The sequence below is a fragment of the Herpailurus yagouaroundi genome, unplaced genomic scaffold, assembly GCF_014898765.1.
Source record: "Herpailurus yagouaroundi ecotype Mexico unplaced genomic scaffold, PumYag 100, whole genome shotgun sequence".
NCBI classification, from domain to species: domain Eukaryota; kingdom Metazoa; phylum Chordata; class Mammalia; order Carnivora; family Felidae; genus Herpailurus; species Herpailurus yagouaroundi.
In genome coordinates this window covers 79627500-79646064 of record NW_024412391.1, presented here as the reverse complement: position 1 = coordinate 79646064, position 18565 = coordinate 79627500, and the positions used below count along the sequence as shown (strand labels likewise).

Genomic DNA, 18565 nt, shown 5'->3' with positions numbered 1-18565 from the left:
TTTATTTTCATACTTAGTTTCTTTGCCCATCATTACTATTTCCATCTTACTCCTTTCTTCTGATTCCATTGTCCTTTGGAAGTTCTTTTGTGAAGGGTCTATTGTAGGCAAACTCCATTTTTTTCCCTCATACGTTTTGTAATTTTTATTGAAAGCTCATCTTTGGGGGGGGATTAACCTGTAGGAATCCTAAAAGGCATGGTTTGAAGATGTGTCTCTTCATAGAAATGGTATTTATTTCTGCCAAATATCCCAGAGATACCACCAAGTTGGGGGCTCTTTGCATGTTAATGTATCAAATCCAATTACAAAGGTAATAAACTTAAACTGGACCCCACAAATAATAAAATTCCAATCCATATGATATCTAGTATTTGGTTTTAAATTCTCTGTTTTTTGTTTTTTTTTTTTTTTTTTTTAAATTTTATTTATTTTTGTGACAGAGAGAGACACAGCATGAAGGGGGGAGGGGCAGAGAGAGAGGGAGACACAGAATCGGAAACAGGCTCCAGGCTCTGAGCCATCAGCCCAGAGCCCGATGCAGGGCTCGAACCCACGGACCGCGAGATCGTGACCTGGCTGAAGTCGGACGCTTAACCGACTGCGCCACCCAGGCGCCCCTGTTTTTTTTTTTTTTTTTAATCCCAGGCTAGGTACCTTAGTTTTTTCCTCACCAAATAGGTAGTTGTTGTTGTTGTTGTTGTTGTTGTTGTTTAATCCTGTCTGTTTAATAATGCTGGATTTCTCTCTTTCTTTTCCCTCTTTTCTGACTCTGTCTGTTCCTCTTAATCTCTCTGACTCAGTTAGGACTCCCAGCTTTGTACAAGCTTGGTAACTTTTTCTGTCCCTGCATGACCAGTAAAATCTGAATCTATTTATTATGCAAAGCAGCAACCATCTCCACTGTTCCCTTATGTAGAGCAACTATACTGAACACCTTCTTATGAGTCTGGGTTTACAAAGACTTTGGGCCTGGATATTTTCCTTACTTTCTTAAAAACCCAGGTATGTTAAAAAAAAAAAAAATGTTTGTTTTAGAGAGTAGAAAAGTGGTTGTCAGAGGCTATAACTTTCAGCTATAAGATGTATAAGGTCTGAGGATCTGACATAAAACATGGTGATTTTAATTGATAACACTGTTGTATAATTGAAATTTGCTAAGAGAGTAAAACTTAAATGTTATCATCAAAAAGAAAAAAGATACATATGTGAGGTGATGGATATGTTAATTAACTGTCTGCGGGAGGGGGATCCTTTCACTATGTATATGTACCTCAAATCACCACAATGTGTACTTAAAATATCTTGAATTTTATATGTCAGTTATAGCTCAATGAAGCTGGCATTTAAAAAAATATTTAAAGAAATATTTTTTAAAAGGTTTGTTTTATCATTTACTTATATTTTGTGTCAAGAGGACTTGCAGATTTTCTAGTCTACTGTTTTTCCAGAAATAGAAGGCAAGATGGGTTTATTGATCTTTCCTAGGATTCTTTTTTTTTTTTTAATGTTTTTTAAAATTTATTTTTGAGAGAGAGGGAGAGACAGAGCATGAGCAGGGGAGGGGCAGAGAGAGAGAGGGAGACACAGAATCTGAAGCAGGCTCCAGGCTCTGAGCTGTCAGCGCAGAGCCCAGCGTGGGTCTCAAACTCACTAACCATGAGGTCATGACCTGAGGCAAAGTCTGCCACTTAACCGAGTGAGCCACCCTGGATCCACTCGGGTGCCCTTCCTAGGAATTCTTTAACTTTAAAAAGAATCCAGTTGAGTTCAGCAAGCAATCATTGAATGTCTTCTACGTACCATCTTCTATGTACCATCTATTTAGAAAAATCACTCATTTTGTAGCAGAAAGCCACTGTCATTCAGAAGATAAATCTGCATATCTTCTTCCCTATCCTTCTGTGACTATCAATTGTAAAGATCACATTATATCAAAGGCATCATCAGATAAGTTCCAGTGCTTTAGATAAAATTCCTCTCATCAGATAAAATTCCAGCACTTAAACCCCTGCTACTACAATATGGATTATATTATCATGATTTACAACAGCAACAAAAGGTAAGTGGAAGAGTTATATCCAAATTCACACAGTTTTCAAAATTGTGTATTTCTCTTCTTTGTGTTTAGATTTTCTTCTACCTCAGCTTAAAAGATAAAATAATATGTAGTCACGTTTGTCACTCCTGGATGTTGATGACACAAGCAAGCTCGTTGTGGAATGGTGTAAGTAGACACTACCTGAACTATGACTTGATCCTAGTTCTTAAAGGAGAACCGATCCCCATAAAAGCCAACTGTACTAGGGACTACTTTTTCCCCTGCTCCCCCCACAGGGCCACAAACAGTAGGTGCATTTGTTTCTCTTTTGCCCAGGCACAAGGCCAAAGGAAAAGACAGAAAGATAATAATGTTATTTTAAGAGATAGATTATAAGTATTTTTTAATTTGAATGGTAGATATAAATCAAATACTATTTTTAAATTGAAACAAAGCTCCGTTAGATCTGCATTAGACTTAACATTGCCTCACTCAGGATGCTGCAGAGATAAGTTGAGGAAATGCAAGTGAAGTGCTTCCTATAAAGCCTGGCATGTAGGCAGCACTCAATAAATATCAGCCCCTATTATTGGTTTAAAAAACATAACAAAATAGCACAAAATATAGAGTAAAGGGGAAAAAAACTAACAAGAAATGGGGCTAAAATATACGACATTTAAATAAAACTTGTTTGATATTCTTAGTGTGTTTGCATGCACACAGACACATATACACTCAGGCGTTTTCTAATATAGACTTCTAGGCAGGTACCTCTATACTATCCTTGTCATTGTACTATTTTTATACTATTCTTGTAACCTAGAACATGCTTGTGTTTCTTATTCCAATGAGACACTGGGGAGGGGTCTCAGACAACAACAAAAAATAAGCATAAATTGCCCCTGCTGACTTCTTTCTTTTCCTTGGATGATACTTTAATCTCTGTAATAATTTATGCTGTCAACTAGTGTTATGGTGGCAACATCTTCCCTGTCACCATTAGTAGATGACTTTACCAGCCCTCCTTAACTGCTAGTGATCAGAGGACTTATAACATCATGTGCTCAGACCGACCTATGAATAGGTGGCTGGAACCATTCCACATAAATTGTAAACCTTAAACAAAGAAACTAAGAGGGGCTGACAGGTACCACTCATAAATCAAGTCAACCTCTTGACATTCCATTCTTGACTTCACTTGGCTTCCACTCTCACCTTGTGCAACAATGGCAAGAAGAAAATGTGCTTCTGTCTCGGCTAACCCATCTTAGCTACCAAATTTAATATTCCTGCCTTAGGTTTATTTTTAGTTTAAGGCAGTGATGCTCAAACTTCAGAATGCATCAGAATTATCTGAAGGGATTGTTAAAACAGATTGCTGGTTGCCAACCCAGAGTCTCTAACTCAGTAGGTCTGGGGTGGGGCTTGAGAATTAGTATTTCCAAGTTCGAGGGTGATGCTGATGCTGTTGGTCCCAGGACCATACTTTGAGAATCAATGGTTTAAAGTAATAAATCTCTTTCTTATGTGACAGATTGGGGATGTTACTTTTTTCTTTGGAAAACCTGTAAAGAATTAGGAAAAAAAAAAAAAAGAATCCAAATGATTAGAAAGAGAAAGAATATATATGACATTAAGATCAGGACAAATCCTGCAGAAGCCTGGCAGAAAAAGCTAGCATTTCTGCCCTGGCAGAAAAAACTAGCACCTCTCAATAGGTTAAGTCAGAGAAAATCTGAGCACATGTCAGTGAAGAACAAAGCCTGGGTAGGAAGGCTTTATGTTCAGCACATTTCTCTTTCCGCAATTCTATGTTTGCCTTCATCTTCTATTAGTTTTGCCTTCATTTTGGAGTGCTCAAATGTGGCACAGCTAAAACAAACATTTTAGCACAAAGAATAGCTGTGTTCAGAAGGCAGTGAGAAATTGGAAGTTCATAAACTTAATCTTGTAGCTGAAAGACATTATTAATACTATGATATCAATGTTATTGTCAACCAGCCCTCGTCACTCAGCACTCACATAAACCTCTGTGCTCTTCAATTTTACATACAATCAGCCAGGTACAGTCAGTCCTCTTTCCTTCTCTCCAGACCTCCCTCCTCCAAATTATGAGTTATGAAAAGGCCACTATAAATCTCTCACTCTGAATTGTCTTTTCCATAGTCAAGAACTTAACACATAGTCTGTGCTCATGAATAAAGAAGCAGGCATACATTAATAATGAACCCAGGATGAGTTCATTGACACTGAAGCAGCCTTGGGGCTCACCTGGGGAGACGGGGGGCTATCCAGGTCACTTCAAGACAATCAACTCTGTTGTGGGGTAGATGTGAGACTCTTGTCCTCCCAGCTGTCGACCTGGACTGGACATTTGGAATCTGTTTGCAATTAAACCTGGGAATGACCATGAACAAAAAAAAAATGTGTTTGTAATTAAACTCCAGAATGACCATGAAAACAAAGAAATGAAAAAATGAGAGATGTGGTGAAGAAATGTTGCTTGGTGCTTTAAAAATATTAAAAATTTTTACATGCAAAAGATCTTTCTCACTTCTTAACGTCTTTTGTTTATCCTTTTTAGATTGATTTTTCCACAGTAAAAAACATCATCACGGATAAATATATAGTGTCTACTTTGCAAAGGTGGCGTCTAAACGTGCTGCGTTTGAATTTTCGTGGTTGTATTCTCCGCTTGAAAACCTTGAGATCTGTCAGTGAGTATGTTCATTACAACTCTTTGTCTTGCTTTTATGTTTTTTAATTGAACAAATATAAAGAAAAATATAAAATAAAATGGAAACTTCAGTTATGGTCTTAGGCCATAAGGATGCCAATTAAAAACATTTAAAATGCTTATAATATAGTCAACTCTTAATGGATTGTATGATCTGGGAGTTGGTCCTTTGTCCATTCTTTTTTTTTTAAGTTTATTTATTTTGAGAGAGATGGAGGCAATGTGAGCAGGGTAGGAGCAGAGAGAGAGAGAGAGAGAGAGAGAGAGAGGGAGGGAGAGAGAGAATCTCAAGCAGGCTCCATGCTGCCAACACAAGAGCCCAACATGGGGCTCGAACTCACAAAATAATGAAATCATGACCTGAACTGAAACCAAGAGTCAGACACTTAACTGACTGAGCCACCCAGGTGCTCCGGTCCTTTGTCCATTCTTACTGACCACTTTTTTTTGGTCTAGCATTTGTCTATCTATGTATATTCAATTCATCTACTAAAAAAAAAAACACAATATAAGAATATATTATCAATTTAAAAATTCTAAGAATAGACAGTAAAAAGCAAAAAACCTCCCTGTATCTCCCTCAAAACCATTAACTTACTCAAAGGTATTCAATGGTATTAGTTTTCTGTTCTTTTTTTTAAATTTTTTAAAATGTTTTTATTTTATTTTTGAGAGAGACAGAGCACAAGTGGGGGAGGGGCAGAGAGAGACAGGGCACAGAATTTGAAGCAGGCTCCAGGCTCCCAGCTGCAAGCACAGAGCCCAATGTGGGCCCACAAACCACAAGATCATGTCCTGAGCTGAAGTTGGGTGCTTAACCAACTGAACCACCCAGGCACCCCTAGTTTTCTGTTTTTCTAAAATACATTTACATATATGTGATTAAAAATACACAATTAAAGATTTTAATATGAAATGGATCATATTGTTTTATATTTTCTTTTATATCCTGAAAATCTTTCCATGTCAGTCTATATAGAACTACTAAATTATTTTTAAATCGTTAAACTCATTTTCCATACTGTGAATGTGGCATAATTTATTTAACTTTCTTCCTCTTGATGGATATTGAGGCTACTGAGCAGCTGGCTCATTGGTCTAGGGGTATGATTCTCCGTTTGGATATTGAGGTTATTTCCAATTTTCTCCCAGCTGCTTTGTACTTTCACTGTGACATGTGTATTTAATTGCCTTAGTCAGTTTGAGCTGTCATAATAAAGTCTCATAGACACCAGAAACTTATTTCCCACATTTCTGGAAGCTGGATGTCCAAGATCAGGTCTAGAGAGGGCCCTCTTCTAGGTCATAGACGGTTGTCATCTTTTTGTGTCCTCACATGGCAGAGAGGAGGAGAGAGAGATCTCTGGGGTTCCTTGTATAAAGGCACTAATCCTATTCATGAAAGCTCTACCCTAATTATGTCCTGAAGGCCCTACCTCCTAATACCATCACACAGGGGGCTAGGATTTCAGCATATGAATTTGGCCAAGGGGCACATTCAGTCCATTGCATTAACATATATATTTATTTATTTTGAAAGAGAGAGAGTATGTGAGTGGGGGAGGGGCAGACAGAAAGGGAGAGCGAATACCCAGCAAACTCTGTGCTAACGGTATGAACCCACAAACTGTGAGGTTATGACCTGAGCTGAAAACAAGAGTCAGACACTCAATAACTAAGCCACTCAGGCACCCCAACCCATTTGTTTTTTAAGGTGCATTTCAGCTTCCTTATATATTTCTGGAAATGAGAGAAAAAACTTATTTAGAAAAGTGTACATTCATACTGATTTCAGATAATGAGAAAGAAAGCCATAAACATGTAAATACCAACATGGATGAGTCTAGAGATATATGAGGGAAAGTAAGTTGCAGAATGACATATGTAATCTAATACCATTTGCATACAAGTTTTCAATGTGCAAAATAATATATACTTTACCTTTTGAAATAATTTCAATAATACATATTTAAGGAAAATGTAAAAAGCATGCATGAGAAAGAAAACTCCACATGCAAGATAGTGGTTATCTCTTGAGGTGGACAGAGTTGAATGAAATGGGGGAAAGTTTCACAAAGAGTTTCAAGTGTATCTGTAATTTTTTTTTAAATAGAAAAATAAATAAAATATGCCAAATTGGATAATTCTGACTGGTTGCTGATACTGAAAAAAGCTATAGTTGTTATGTTATTGTATTTGATTACATATTAAAGTGTCTTCTTGGTTTTAACAGTTTGTCAGTTGATTCTTTTGGGTTTTACAGGCAGATCATTTATTTCCATTCATTCCTAGTCTTATATCTTTTATTTCTCCTTTTTTTTTCTCCCAGTAGCAGGGATATGGAGCCATATTGTCTTATTCTTGACTCCTTTTTTCATATTTTTAATGAGAATAGTGTTATTATTATTATATCTTTTATTTCTGGGATACACTCTTTATAGAGATATAATGCTGTTCCTTTTTTTACAGCAGCCATGTTCTGTTTGTTCCTCATTCAGTCTGGTCATGTCTGCCTTTGGAATTTTAGGAACTGTTAATTTCTGATCCACCAATACCATTCCTGTTTTGTTTTCCAGAGATATTACAGATTTTTGGAAAAAAAAATCATTTCTCAGAATTTGGGTAGGAGAGGAAAGCTGAAATATGGGCTTAGTCTGCTATCTTGAATGAATTTATTACTTTATTAGTAATAAAGAGTTAACAAAATAATTGTAAGCCTTAATGTGCTAGCCATTCAGTTTATAGCATTATCTACTATAGCCAAATTATGGAAAAACCTAAGTGTCCATCGACTGATGAATGGACAAAGAAGTAGTATGTATACAACGGAATATTACTTAACCATAAAAGAGAATGAAATCTTTCCATTTGCAACGACATGGTCGGAACCAGAGAGTACTATGCTAAGTGAAAGAAGTCACAGAAAGATAAATACCTTATGATTTCACTCATGTGGAATTCAAGAAACAAAACAAACAAGCAAAGAGAAAAAAGAAAGAAAGAAAGGTACACTAAGAATAGACTCTTAACTATAGAGAACAAACTGATGGTTACCAGAGGGGAGGTAAGTGGAGGGATTGTGTTAAACAGGTGGGAATTAAGGAGTGAACTTGTTGTGATGAGCACTGGGCATTGCGTGGAATTGTTGAATCACTGTATTATACACCTGAATCTAATATCATGCTGTATGTTAACCGGAATTTAAATAAAACTTAAAAAGTGTGCTAGCCACCCAAACTCACTCTCTGTCTCCAGTAAAATGTACTATTAAATAAATCTCTTTTTTGAAGGAAGAAAATGGACTCAAGATGCAACATTTAAGGTTTTGGTTTGACCTAAGATTTTCATGTTGGCAATGGTGGTTGAACACTGGGGTGAGTTTCTGACAAATGGCAGGGCACATATCTCTGGAAGCTTTCATTCCAAGTCTTTTTTTTTTTTTTTTAATCATAAAAGGGTGTTGAGTTTTGTCAAATGCTTTTTCACCGAGATTTTTTCTTCATTCTATTAATATGTTGCTATCACATTGATTGATTTTTATATGTTGAACCACCTTCACTTTCCTGGGACCAATCTCACTTATTCATGGTGTATCATCCTTTCACCATGCTGCTGTATTTTCTTTGCTAATACTTTGTTGAGGATTTTCACATCTATATTTAAAAGGAATATTGGCCTATAGTTTCCCTTTCTTGTGACGTCTTTGCCTGGCTTTGTTATCGGGGTAATACTGGCTTCGCAGAATGAGTTAGGAGCTATTTTCTCCTTTTCCACATCTTTGAAGAGTTTGAGAAGGATTGGTGTTAATTATTCTTTAAATGTTTGGTGGAATTTGCCACTGAAGCCATCTGGCCCTAGGTTTTTCTTTGTTGGAGGTGTTTTGATTGCTGATTTAATATCCTTATTTGTTAGAGATGTATTCAGATTTTATGTTTCTTCCTGAGTCAAGTTTGATAGCTTGTGTGTTCCTAGGAATTTGCCAATTCCATGTAGGTAACCCAATCTGTTGAGGCATAATTGTGCATAGAATTCTCTTATAATCCTTTTTATACCTGTGAAGTAAGCAGTAATGCATCATTTTCATTTGCAATTTTAGAAATTTTCGTCTTCCCTCTTGTTTTTCTTGGTCAGTCTAGCTACAGGTTTGTTAATTTTGTTGATCATTTCAAATAACCAACTTTTAGTTCTTTTTTTGTTGTAGCAAAATATACTTAACATGAAAGTTGCCATTTTAACCATTTTAAGTTTACAGTTCTGTGCCTTCACATTGTTGTGGAACCATCATCACCATCCACCTCCTGAACTTTTCCAAGTTTTTTTTTTCAGTTGCAAAACTGAAATTCTGAACCATGAAATATGAACTCCCCATTTCTCCCTACTACCAACCCATGGCAAGCACCATTATACTTTATTTCTCTATGGATTTGGCTACCTCATATAAGTAGAATCATACAATATCTGCTCTTTTGAGCCTGGTTTCTTTCACTTAGCATCATGTCTGCAAGTTTCACCCATGTGGAGGCTCATATCTGAATCTCTCTCTTTTTTAAGAGTGAAAAATACTCCATTAGGGTAAAGGACCTGGATGTGAGACAGGAAACCATCAAAACCCTAGAGGAGAAAGCAGGGAAAAACCTCTCTGACCTCAGCCGCAGCAATTTCTTACTTGAGACATCTCCAAAGGAAAGGGAATTAAAAGCAAAATGAACTATCGGAACCTCATGAAGATAAAAAGCTTCTGCACTGCGAAGGAAACAATCAACAAAACTAAAAGGCAACCAACGGAATGGGAAAAGATATTTGCAAATGACATATCGGACAAAGGGCTGGTATCCAAAATCTATAAAGAGCTCACCAAACTCCACACCCAAAAAACAAATAATCCAGTGAAGAAATGGGCAGAAAACATGAATAGACACTTCTCTAAAGAAGACATCCGGGTGGCCAACAGGCACATGAAAAGATGCTCAACGTCGCTCCTCATCAGGGAAATACAAATCAAAACCACACTCAGATATCATCTCATGCCAGTCAGAGTGGCCAAAATGAACAAAACAGGAGACTATAGATGCTGGAGAGGATGTGGAGAAACAGGAACCCTCTTGCACTGTTGGCGGGAATGCAAACTGGTGCAGCCGCTCTGGAAAACAGTGTGGAGGTTCCTCAAAAAATTAAAAATAGACCTACCCTATGACCCAGCAGTAGCATTGCTAGGAATTTACCCAAGGGTTACAGGAGTACTGATGCATAGGGCACTTGTACCCCAATGTTTATAGCAACACTCTCAACAACAGCCAAATTATGGAAAGAGCCTAAATGTCCATCAACTAATGAATGGATAAAGAAATTGTGGTTTATACACACAATGGAATACTACGTGGCAATGAGAAAGAATGAAATATGGCCTCTTGTAGCAACGTTGATGGAACTGGAGAGTGTGATGCTAAGTGAAATAAGTCATATAGAGAAGGACAGATTCCATGTTTTCACTCCTATGTGGATCCTGAGAAACTTAACAGAAGACCATGGGGGAGGGGAAGGAAAAAAAAATGGTTGGGGGGGGGGGAGCCAAAACATAAGAGACTCCTAAAAACTGAGAACGAACTGAGGGTTTATGGGGGGTGGGAGGGAGTGGAGGGTGGGTGATGGGTATTGAGGAAGGCACCTGTTGGGATGAGCACTGGATGTTGTATGGAAACCAATTTCACAATAAATTTCATATTAAAAAAAAAAAAAGAAAGAAAAATACTCCATTAGATGTTCTTAACCACATTTTGTTTATCTACTCATCCATCAGTAGACACAAGTTCCTTCCACTTTTTGGCTATTGTGAAATAATGCTGCTATGAACATGATTTTTAAACATCAACTTTGATTTTTATTGATTCTATTGGTTTTCTATTTTCTATTTTATCCCCGCTCCAATCTTTATTATCCTGCTTGCATTGGGTTTTGCTTGCTCTTCTTTTTTAGTGTCTTAAGGTGGAAGGTTAAGCTTATTGATTTGAGGTTTATATTCTTTTAAAATGTTGGCATATATGGCTATAATCTTCCCTGGATTTTTTTTTTTAACATGTTTCCACATAAACACTTTTCCTGATGCCTATGCACAAAGTCCACTGGGAAGTTTGGGATGGTGATGAAATGGGCAACATGAAATTGCAACTTGTGTGGAAAATACAGAGAGGGCCAAAAAATGAAAATTCTGTACTGTACAATGGGCATATGTTCATTACATCAGATAATAATATCTTCTATATGTCATATGTATTTCATTTATTGTATCATATATATATATATATATATATATATGTGTGGACCTTAGTTTATATTTTATCTGAGGTCTAAGAGAGCCAAAAATATTGTCTTAAGGGTTTTAAGTTAGTTTATTTGTGAGAGAAAGAGAGAGACACAGAGAGAGAGAGAGAGAGAGAGAGAGAGAGAGAGCGAGAGGGAGAGCAAGTGAGTAGGGGAGGGGCAGAGAGAGAGAATCCCAAGCAGGCTCCGTGCTGTCAGCACAGAGGCAATGTGAAGCTCGATCTCATGAAAAGTGAGATCATGACCTGAGCTGAAATCAAGAGATGCCTAACTGACTGAGCCACCCTGGGCCCCCTGTCTCAAGTTTTTTGATATTTTGTTGTCTACTTAAAAATATTTAGTATTAAGGGGTGCCTGGGTGGCTCAGTCAGTTAAGCATCTGACTTCAGCTCAGGTCATGATCTCACAGTTTGTGAGTTTGAGCCCCACAACAGGCTCTGTGCTGACAGCTTGAAACCTGGAGCCTGCTTTGGATTCACTCTCTCTCTCTCTCTCTCTCTCTCTCTCTCTGTCCCTCCCCAACTTGTGCTCTGTCTCTCAAAAATAAATAAATGTAAAAAAAAAAAAATTAGAAAAAAGTTTAGTATTAAGGCACCTGAGTGGCTCAGTCAGTTAAGTGGCAGACTCTTGATTTTGGCTCAGGTCATGATCTCACTTTTTGTGAGATAAAGCCCCACATTGGGTTCTGTGCTGGCAGTGTGCAGAGCCTGCTTCTGATTCTCTCTGTCTCTCTGCCCCTCCCCAGCTCATGCTTGCTCACTCTCAAAATAAAGAAATAAACTTAAAAAAATTTTTTTTAATTTAGTATTTCTCTAGAAGTGTAATTCTTGGTAAAAATGCCTTTATCATGGAAAAAATTAAACATGAAAGCCTGAGTAGACCTTAATTTTCTAAGGGAGTAAATGTAATGCTTATCTCATCTTTGTGATATTTTCAATTTGCTAAGGATTACTTAATAAAATCAGTTTTAATTCCAGCTACCTCGAGTGTATCAAAGATTAAATAAAACCCAATCTCAGAGATGTTTCAGCTTTTCAATTTTTCCCCCCAGCTAAGGTTAGTCTGTTGGTGTGTCTAGAATTACACACATTTTTGGCAAGAAGTTTGACTTTCTGACTGCTACACTGAAGATAAATACTGGCTGATTATTTGAGCTGTTTGGCTGAATGGCCACAAGAGTTGTACAAAATCCTGGTCTGCAAAAACTCTATAATAAAATTAGCTTTAAATTGTTATCTTAAAATGTTTAAAAGGCAGATGAAGGCAGGGGAGAAAATGCTTGCTCTAATATTGTGACAATCAAGTGTGCAGAGTATATGCTAAAACACTTTAGCAAATGTTTGGCAAGGGTACACAAGTGATTTTTTTTTTTTTTAGTGTTTATTTATTTTTGAGACAGAGAGAGACACAACACTAGCAGGGGAGGGGCAGAGAGAGAGGGAGACACAGAATCTGAAGCAGGCTCCAGGCTCTGAGTGGTCAGCACAGAGCCCAACGTGGGGCTTGAACTCATGAACCCGCCAGATCATGACCTGAGCCGAAGTCGGACACTTAACCAACTGAGCCACCCAGGCACCCCCACAAGTGATTTTTAAGTTCAGCAGTTGTGTTGTTGTGCTGGAGTAAAACAGATATATTAGGGATGAGGAGCCATCCCTAATTTTTCTACACCCACTCAATGACTGCAAGATTAGAGCAGTCCGGAAGAAGCTTTGACTTGTGGATACCCTTGGAGTTGCATGTTTATGCTTCTAGAATTTGTGAGATACAATATTGACATTTTTTTGAACAGGATTATGAAGTAATTTTCCAGTCTGCCTGCCACGTTCGTGTTGTTCTTATTCATTCTAGCATTGATACAGATTTGTTAGTCACATATTACATCTTCCTGTACATACCAATACCCCACACCTCCTGAAGAAAGGAGCCTCGATGTCTCATAGAATTTAGGCAAGTAGATTCTTAGTACTGAATTGCTTCTATTTGCCAGAGCAGGAGAAACAGATTTTTCAGAAACAGATGTTAGTTGATATAGGGCATAAAGCTCCAGAGGATGAATGATTAGTAAATGAAAACTCTGAACTGGTTAATGTTAAATATCTTTCCCAAATAACCAGGCAGTAGGTCTGAGCTGACTCAGGACTCAAGAGACCTCAGCTTGAAGTGAATCTTACTTACTTCAGAAAAATTAGGGAATTTCAGGATTAGCAGGAAAGTTAAAACAAAACAAAACTTGAGTATTTATCCAAATACTCAAGTAACATTTGGATAAATAGCCAAGTGACATTTAAACATGTATGTTCAAATATGTAGTTCTCAGGATTTTATTTTTGACTGCCACAAAATATACTTATTTTTTTTAAATCTCCTGACCCTCATCATCTATTGAACAGAAGGCAGTTTCAAAGGCAAGTTATTAAACTATCAAGAAATTGGCAGAAGGGGATGTACCTAATTGTTCATTCCATCATTGATCAACTATACTTCCCTGAAAAGTATAAACTCTGATACAGAGAAGTGGCAAATCCTAAGCTTTCAAAAATGTACTTCAATTTCAGTCCTGGGAGATACTAACAACTCTAACTTACTTTTGGATGGTCTGGATCAATTTCTATGCATTGCTAGTGCTTTATTTCCAATTAGACCTGGAGGGTGACACTGTCAATAAAAATCAACCAAATCACCAACTAGCCTCCAAAAATTGAACCAGAGAGTAACATGGGCCTTTGTCTGAATCGGATTTAATCTCTTTTTTTTTCCTCCCAGAACCCTTGTGTCCCTACCACGTGACTTGGTCTCCTACTGAGGTCCCACTCAGGCTTTTTCCACCGTCACATCTTGGCTGTTTCAGGTCTTGTGTCCTTACTATTCTGAGTGTTCATGAACGTTCACACTCTGGTAACAGATTGAACAGTAAGGTGAAGATTTGCATTGAGACCCAAGTATGCATAAGTCTCTCCCCCTAATTCCAACCACTGGTAAAATGGGCAAAGTAGTTAGAACCTCATAATCTAGGGTCCTTCCCTGAACCACTAGCTCCAGCAATTCTTCCAGCATCCCATTCTCTTGGTTTCTGGTACGTACTAAACGACTTGGGCCAAAGACTCTCTCCTGCCAGCTGCCCTCGCGGGTGTTTCTGGACAAAAAGGCTTAACTTTCCTGGTACCTATTCCTCTTCTGGGGTCTGATTCTGCAAGTTCTGATGTGAGGCAGCCATGGCCAACAGTGACTGTGAGAGTGCTCTGCACACCTGCCCGGCAGCCAGGGCTAAGATGGACCTGAATGCTGGCTCTGTCACCCGCCAGCTCTGTGACGTTATCCAAGCTACCTAAACTCCAAGCTTTGGATTCCTCATCTAGAAAAGACAGATAGTATTACCTCCCCCAGAGGGATCTTGTTGAGAATTAGAAATAGAGTATGTGAAGCTTTTAGCACAGTGTATGGCATCTAGTAGGTGCTTAAGAAACTATTTGTCATATACTATTTGTAATTGAAAGAAACTATTTGTCATATACTATCTTGTATGCTTTATGCAAGGATCAAATGAGACCAGTTGCTAAACTTTGTAGGAATACCTTGACAGAAGAATGAAAATGTATTCAACTCAGAGTGAAAGGGAAATGTCTATAAAAAGGAAAAAGTTGTTTAAAAAAATTTTTTTAAGTTTATTTATTTTGAGAGAGAGAGAGAGAGAGAGAGAGAGAGAGAGAGAGAGAGAGAGTCAGGGTCAGGGACAGAGACCGAATCCCAAGCAGGCTCTGCACTGTCAGTGCAGAGCCCACCGTGGGCTCGAACCCATGAACTGTGAGATCACGACCTGAGCTGAGATTAAGAGTTGCTCAACTGACTGGGTCAGCCAGGTATCCCGAAAAAAGTGGTATTGTAAAGGATATGTATATATTTCTTTTCATTTTATTTTTGTAATAGTAGAGCTAACTACCAAAACACAAGCTGATGGGGTTTGTCTCCAGGCATTTCCTCTTTTTGTGCTGATCTGCTTCTCCGGGTGAGTGATTTCTAACCTGCAAACCCATATCATGGGGCTTCTCCTGGACACTGCCTCCTTACTCAGTTGCTATTGATATCACTGCCTCCTGTTTGCTTCTACCTCATCCCAAATCCTGACCCTGATTTCTAATTTCATCCTTTGTTTATGCTTGACATATTAGCTTAGCAGGAAGGGCTCAGGCATTTCCCACTGGCAGATGGCTCCCCAGTCTGAATTCTTTCAAAAATCAGCACTATTTCCACATTCACTAGTGTTTATACCTCTTCGTTGCTTATGATTCACACCATCTACAACTTCTTCTGAGTCCCATCTTCTGACCAGTCTCCAATATAATCTCAGATTCTCTTATTTATTGTTTGTGACAATTCTCCTTCAGGTCTAGCTTGACAGTTTTTTGTTTTGTTTTGTTTTGTTTTTTGCAAGAATCAGTGAAGAGCACTTGAAAATTTGGGTTTGCCAGGATCACATTTTGGAATGCACAGGAATCAGAAATGGAATTTTATTCTATGTATAAGCTGACTTGCTGGAAAAAAAAGTGGGAGGGGGCAGAGGGGAGAGAATGATATTTTATTATTCCTAACCGCTCATATATTTTCACTTTGATCATCTTTAGGTGTGTACAAGCAGCTCTCACAAGGCATATAAAAATGAACCAAGTTTTTTAAAATTTTATTTTCAAAAGGCAGTAAAAACATATATACAGGATGTTATGAAATTCCAATGCCATCATTCGGACCCAACTCCCGCAGTTTACCAGTGTGGAACCGTCACCAAAGGCCGGTCTGCAAACAGGCAGGCAAGCGGGATGGAAGTATTCCCTTGGTTGCTAGAATTTCTCACAATAAAAATAATAATTAAGGGAACCTTCCTGTAACTGGATAACCCTGCATAAATAGGCAACACAGTTAATCAAAATGTAAACATATGGTTTTCTGACACCGGTATAGCAAATTCAAAACCAGTTGCAACCAAAACAATTCCTAAGTTATCCCACTATAGTGATTCTTACACTTTGCTTCTTGGCTGTGTGATCCCTATGAATCTTCTCCCATTCATCATCTTCCGGATCCTGATCAAATGTCTCAGGGTAGGCTGGTAATTTGTCTTTGGGGCATTCTTCAAAGTAACTGCGAACATATTTTCCCACAAACCACCCTTTGTATTCTTCAGGCATCTTGCATTCCAGGCCGTTATAGTGGACGTTGTAGTGGTGCTTTAACCAGTAGTAGAGGTAGTGGATATTGTAGTCACATCTCCAAGGGTTATCTCTGAGCCACAAGAGTTTCAAAAAATACAAGTCTTCTAATACGCCATAGTCAAAGTTTTGTAGACTGTTGTTTGATAAATCTAACTCTTCTAAATGTGTGAGTCCTAAAAAAGCAGCTAGAAACAGAAAGTAGTTATTAACGCAATGAGTAGCTGGGTTACATGCAACTGTATGGCGTATTATAAGGACATATACACAAAAATGAGAGACCTAATTCTCCTTGTTGAAAAAAAAATTCCCTCCTCTCCTTTTTCTCAGAGTTTTACTTTAGAAAACTTGTAATTTTAAGTACTTTATCCTCTCTTTGAAATGTATACATATCCTTTAGAAGCCTAACCAGGGATTCTGTCAACTTTATGAGCCAGGAATGTCTTCCTCAAGGACCTGAGAGCCATCTCTTTGAAATGTAAATGTCAGGGGAGCCAGTACCCTTGTCTCCCAGTTTCTGAGGGAGGGTAGGGGCCTTGCTCCTTAGTCACGAAGATGGAATTTGTTTTCCTCTGGGTAAAGCCAATTAGCTAACATAACTGGCCACCTCAATTACCAGATAGAGTGAAGATGCCCCGTGTATGACAAAGAATGCTGTTAAGCCCTCTCACTTGAGGACGAGTTACTTATCCTGAAAACATGTAAGTATTGCGTTTTCAGCTTTGCAATCGCTTAGAAGATTGCCTGTGATGCGCGTCACATCTTGGTTTAATGCTTATTCAATAATAAATGTTTTCTTTTTTCCTCAACTACCTTTGTGGAGAGAATTTCCGTGTTGGAGGATTTTGGTCTAAATTATATTTTCGTAACGGTAACGTGTCTCAATGCAAAATTCCAGAGTATGTTTTTGCTCACACAAAGCTTTTCCCTTGATTTAATTGACTACAATATTTTATTTCAAAAATCACTTTTATGTTAGCTTTCTAAAAATGGTTTCTGGGCTCATGTGCATTTTTTAAATACTCACTGGAAAGATGCCACAAAAAAAAAAAAGGCATGAATTAGGAAAATATTTCAAATGTAAGACATAAGTGCATAAAAAATGAAAAAAATGTGTATGGTGATGATCTGACAGTTCCCTGGGACAACAGCAAACTCTGAAAATGCCTAGGAAGAAGCTTTTCCCTTTTTAGGGGGAGGGAATGATACTCCTGTAGAGTCTAAAAGTAAACAATTTTTATCAACATTTTGAAAACATCTGGTTGTGTTTTGGCAAGCTGTGGTAGCTATCAGTTCTGTATCCATATGTATTTAATTCTGCTGGAGGGTGCGTAATTAGCAAATATCAAATATGTAACACGAAATAAGACAACAAAACTCTTTTTCCCCCTCCAGGAGTAAAAAGGAAATCTAAACATAGATTTTAGTTGATGTGGACTAACCCTAGAATTCACTGGTCAACTTTGATTTCAAACATTTTGCTGCTATTTCAAACATTTTCTCATTACGGTTTTTTGTTTGTCTATTTATTTATTTATTTTTGAGGGAGGGAGGGAAGGAGGAAGAGAGACAGAGAGAGAGAGAGAGAAAGTCTTAAGTAGGCTCCACGCCCAGCACAGAGCCCAACATGGGGCTCCATCTCATAGCCAAGAGATCATGACCTGAGCTGAAATCAAGAGTTGGATGCTTAACCCAACTGAGCCACCCAGAACCCCTTAATACTGTTTTAAAATACTTAGGGTATATAATGTCCGTATTTTGGATTTGGAAAATGTGCTCTAATACCAATATCATGAACCATTTTCATATCATTTGTTCTCAGACAAAATGCATAATTTCCCCTAAAAAGAATTCTTTCTACTTTGGTGCAAAAGCAATGGCCTGGGTGGGAGTGTTGGGAGAGGGCAGGGGCTGGGGAGGAGCAAAACGTCAGCCAGTATAATGACAGCTTTGAAGACACTGCATTTTCCCCCCTATTTGCCAACACTCTGTAAGTCAATGATCTCACAATTTACTTTCCTTGAAACAAGTCAGCCCTTTAGACTGAAAGCATGTGAAAACATTCCTAGATTTTATTTTGAAAGTGCTATAGTTTTTACTTAAACCATATGTATTCAGGCATTTGGGAAAGCTGGTTTTGATTTGTTTCTCAAAAGAGATAAATCCTTAATAGGGTGTCTTCTTTCTCTCTTTTGCAATAAAGTCTGGCATTTTATGAGAGTGTTATTTCATGCCTTTTAAAACCAGTAAATCACCAGGTGGCTC

The 18565-nt window shown here is 37.9% G+C and overlaps 2 protein-coding genes across 3 annotated transcripts in view; one reads left to right on the top strand and one right to left on the bottom strand.

Annotated features, from left to right (window-relative positions):
- The window catches only part of FBXL13 (F-box and leucine rich repeat protein 13), a 214648-nt gene that overhangs the window by 79701 nt on the left and 116382 nt on the right, over positions 1–18565 (top strand). Inside the window, exons 8-9 of the mRNA XM_040472848.1 lie at positions 2132–2227; positions 4626–4758. Of these exons, the coding sequence (XP_040328782.1) occupies positions 2132–2227; positions 4626–4758 (229 nt within the window). The remainder of the gene's footprint in view (positions 1–2131; positions 2228–4625; positions 4759–18565) is intronic.
- The window catches only part of LRRC17 (leucine rich repeat containing 17), a 112401-nt gene that overhangs the window by 62380 nt on the left and 31456 nt on the right, over positions 1–18565 (bottom strand). The window contains exon 4 of one of the 2 annotated variants that reach the window (XR_005789460.1): positions 4313–4438. Coding sequence is in view for 1 of the 2 variants with exons in the window: in XM_040472849.1 (XP_040328783.1) it covers positions 16091–16488 (398 nt within the window). In the remaining variant the exon portion in view is untranslated. Of the gene's footprint in view, positions 1–4312; positions 4439–15747; positions 16489–18565 lie in introns of those variants that run through there. The other variant, XM_040472849.1, reaches the window with a different exon arrangement.